The 2,221-nt window shown below is 40.9% G+C and overlaps 1 protein-coding gene across 1 annotated transcript in view; it reads left to right on the top strand.

Moving 5' to 3' along the window:
• The window catches only part of LOC101848678 (protein GPR107), a gene marked incomplete in the record, with an annotated part of 23,607 nt that overhangs the window by 6,810 nt on the left and 14,576 nt on the right, over nucleotides 1-2,221 (top strand). The window contains 3 exon segments of the mRNA XM_013086115.2: nucleotides 671-753; nucleotides 1,217-1,329; nucleotides 2,059-2,173. Coding sequence (XP_012941569.1) covers nucleotides 671-753; nucleotides 1,217-1,329; nucleotides 2,059-2,173 — 311 coding nt within the window.

The following is a 2,221-nucleotide window of genomic DNA, read 5'->3' as shown; positions in this document are numbered from 1 at the left end:
CTCTCTCTCTCTCTCTCTCTCTCTCTCTCTTGGATGTCTCTCACTCCCGCTCTTTCTCTTTCTCTTTATGTATTATTACTACTCAATTTGACTCATTTTTCTCACTCCTTTACTATCAGATATATTTATAAATGTATGAACATTTATATTGTGACAGTAGAAGTTATTTATTTAACCTACAGTGAAGAATACATAGAGGAGTCTTTTTTCTTTCTTTCTGAACTTTGCCAGTTTGGTGTGTGTTTGAAAGGTGTGGTTCTCAGCTGATGATAGAATGAGTTCTTGGTGTGTGTTTGAAAGGTGTGCTTCTCAACTGATGATAGAATGAGTTCTTGGCGTTCTTGTTTGTCTTCTAGGACTGCTTTGTCTTTTCAGTTTGTTTTTTAAAATTTGTCTTGTGAATACATCCTGTCTTTTTATTGACTTTTAAATATATAGAATTGTTATTTAAAACTGTGTGTGGGTGGTTGGCAGGTGTTCTGATGTGGTTTGCTTCTTCTTTCCTATCAAACATCTATCGTCCTTATCTCTCCTCCTTCTTTTTTGTGTATGTTACTCTCTTGTAACACCTCTAATCTTCAACACTTAGATGACCTTATTATGTTGCAAGTGCTGTAAAACTCTTACTAAAACTAAAAAACTCAATTTTTTTTTTCTCTGCCTGGATCAGGCCAACTCTCCACAGTGCAAGTGGGGGGACCCGGGCAAGTCAGTCCAGTCTGTGTCCTTCCGATTTGATCTCCCCAATCAGAGGTGAGAGCTGGCGGGCGAGATTTATCTCTTTTTTTGTTGTTGTTGTTATGGGTTTTTGTTCCTTTGGTGTTAAGAATTTTTTTTCACCTGTAGAATCAGGTATAATATAAAAATGTCATTTTTTTAAAACTTGTAGAATCAGGTGTGAATGTGTTCTTTTATTTTTTTCTTACCTGTAGCTCTGGTGTGGTTTGCTCCTTCTTTCCTTTCAAACATCTATCGTCTTTATCTCCCCTCCTTTTTTTTGTGTGTTTGTTACTCTCTTGTAACATCTCTAATCTTCGGCACTTATATGAATGACCTTACTGTGTTGCAAGTGCCATAAAACTCTTACTAAAAAAAAAAAAAAAAGCGCGCTCATATGACCTATGCAGCTGCGAGCGCCGTAAAACACTTTTACAAAAAAAAAAATTAAAAAAAATACTGGCACACCTTATGTTTAATAATTTCCTTATCGTTTCAGAATCCTCATAGACCGCCTCGGAGCAGAGGTTAAAAACTTGACGGTGACAGACACAAAGCGGACACTGTACCTGTACCAGCACGGGCTGGCTCATGGGGAGGGGCCAGTGGCAGGTAGGGTCAAGGGTCAGAGGTCACAGGGCAACGGGGTCAGCCTCTGTGCTCTGCTAGGACTGCCCTTAATTATTATGATCTCGGTATTCGACTCTTACTATGTATCTATCCGCCAAATTAGGTCACACTCTTTCTGGCCTATTTACAAAAATTTTCATAAATGTCTGACCGTCCTTTTAACATGTTGAATGACCGTGTGCAGTTGCGAGCACCGAAAAACTCTTACTAAAACATGACATGATCCTAGATTTGTTATCGATGATAAAGAGATGACTTAAATGATGAGGGCAGAGAGGCTGGTATGAGCTGACAAACATTGCAGTCAGTACATAATTCTGAGTGGGTGTTTGGCGGATGCTCTGGCTTGGTTGCTCCTTCTTTCCTATCAAGCATCTATCGTCCTTATCTCCCCTCCTTCTTTTTTGTGTTTGTTACTCTCTTGTAACACCTCTAATCTTCTGGCGCTCATATGACCTTATGCAGTTGCGAGAGCAGTAAAACCTCTACTAAAACTAAACGTAATGCTGTAGGGAAGAGGGAGGTAGTATTGTGCTGTTGCTGCACTTGCAAGGACATTGGATTAAGCTATTGTTACGGAGAGGTGTGTAATGCCCAAGGACACACCCACCCACACCCCCTAATCCAATTATTTTCGAAGAAGCCCCAACACAAACAGACTTCAGTGTCCTGATTGTTTTTTTGTTTTTGTTTTTTTATTGAACCCTTCAGCCCCGAAACCAGCACCAACTCCTGCGTCGGAAACCAGCCCAACAGATGTGACCGCTGCCGGGGCTGATGGGGGAGGGAAGAAGACCACAGTGGCTACAAAAGAAGGCGGGGCGAGGTAAGTGTGTGTGTGTGTGTGTGTGTGTGTGTGTGTGTGTGTGTGTGT

This window comes from Aplysia californica, unplaced genomic scaffold (genome assembly GCF_000002075.1).
Source record: "Aplysia californica isolate F4 #8 unplaced genomic scaffold, AplCal3.0 scaffold00436, whole genome shotgun sequence".
Taxonomy (NCBI): Eukaryota; Metazoa; Mollusca; class Gastropoda; order Aplysiida; family Aplysiidae; genus Aplysia; species Aplysia californica.
This window is presented reverse-complemented; position numbering and strand designations above follow the sequence as displayed.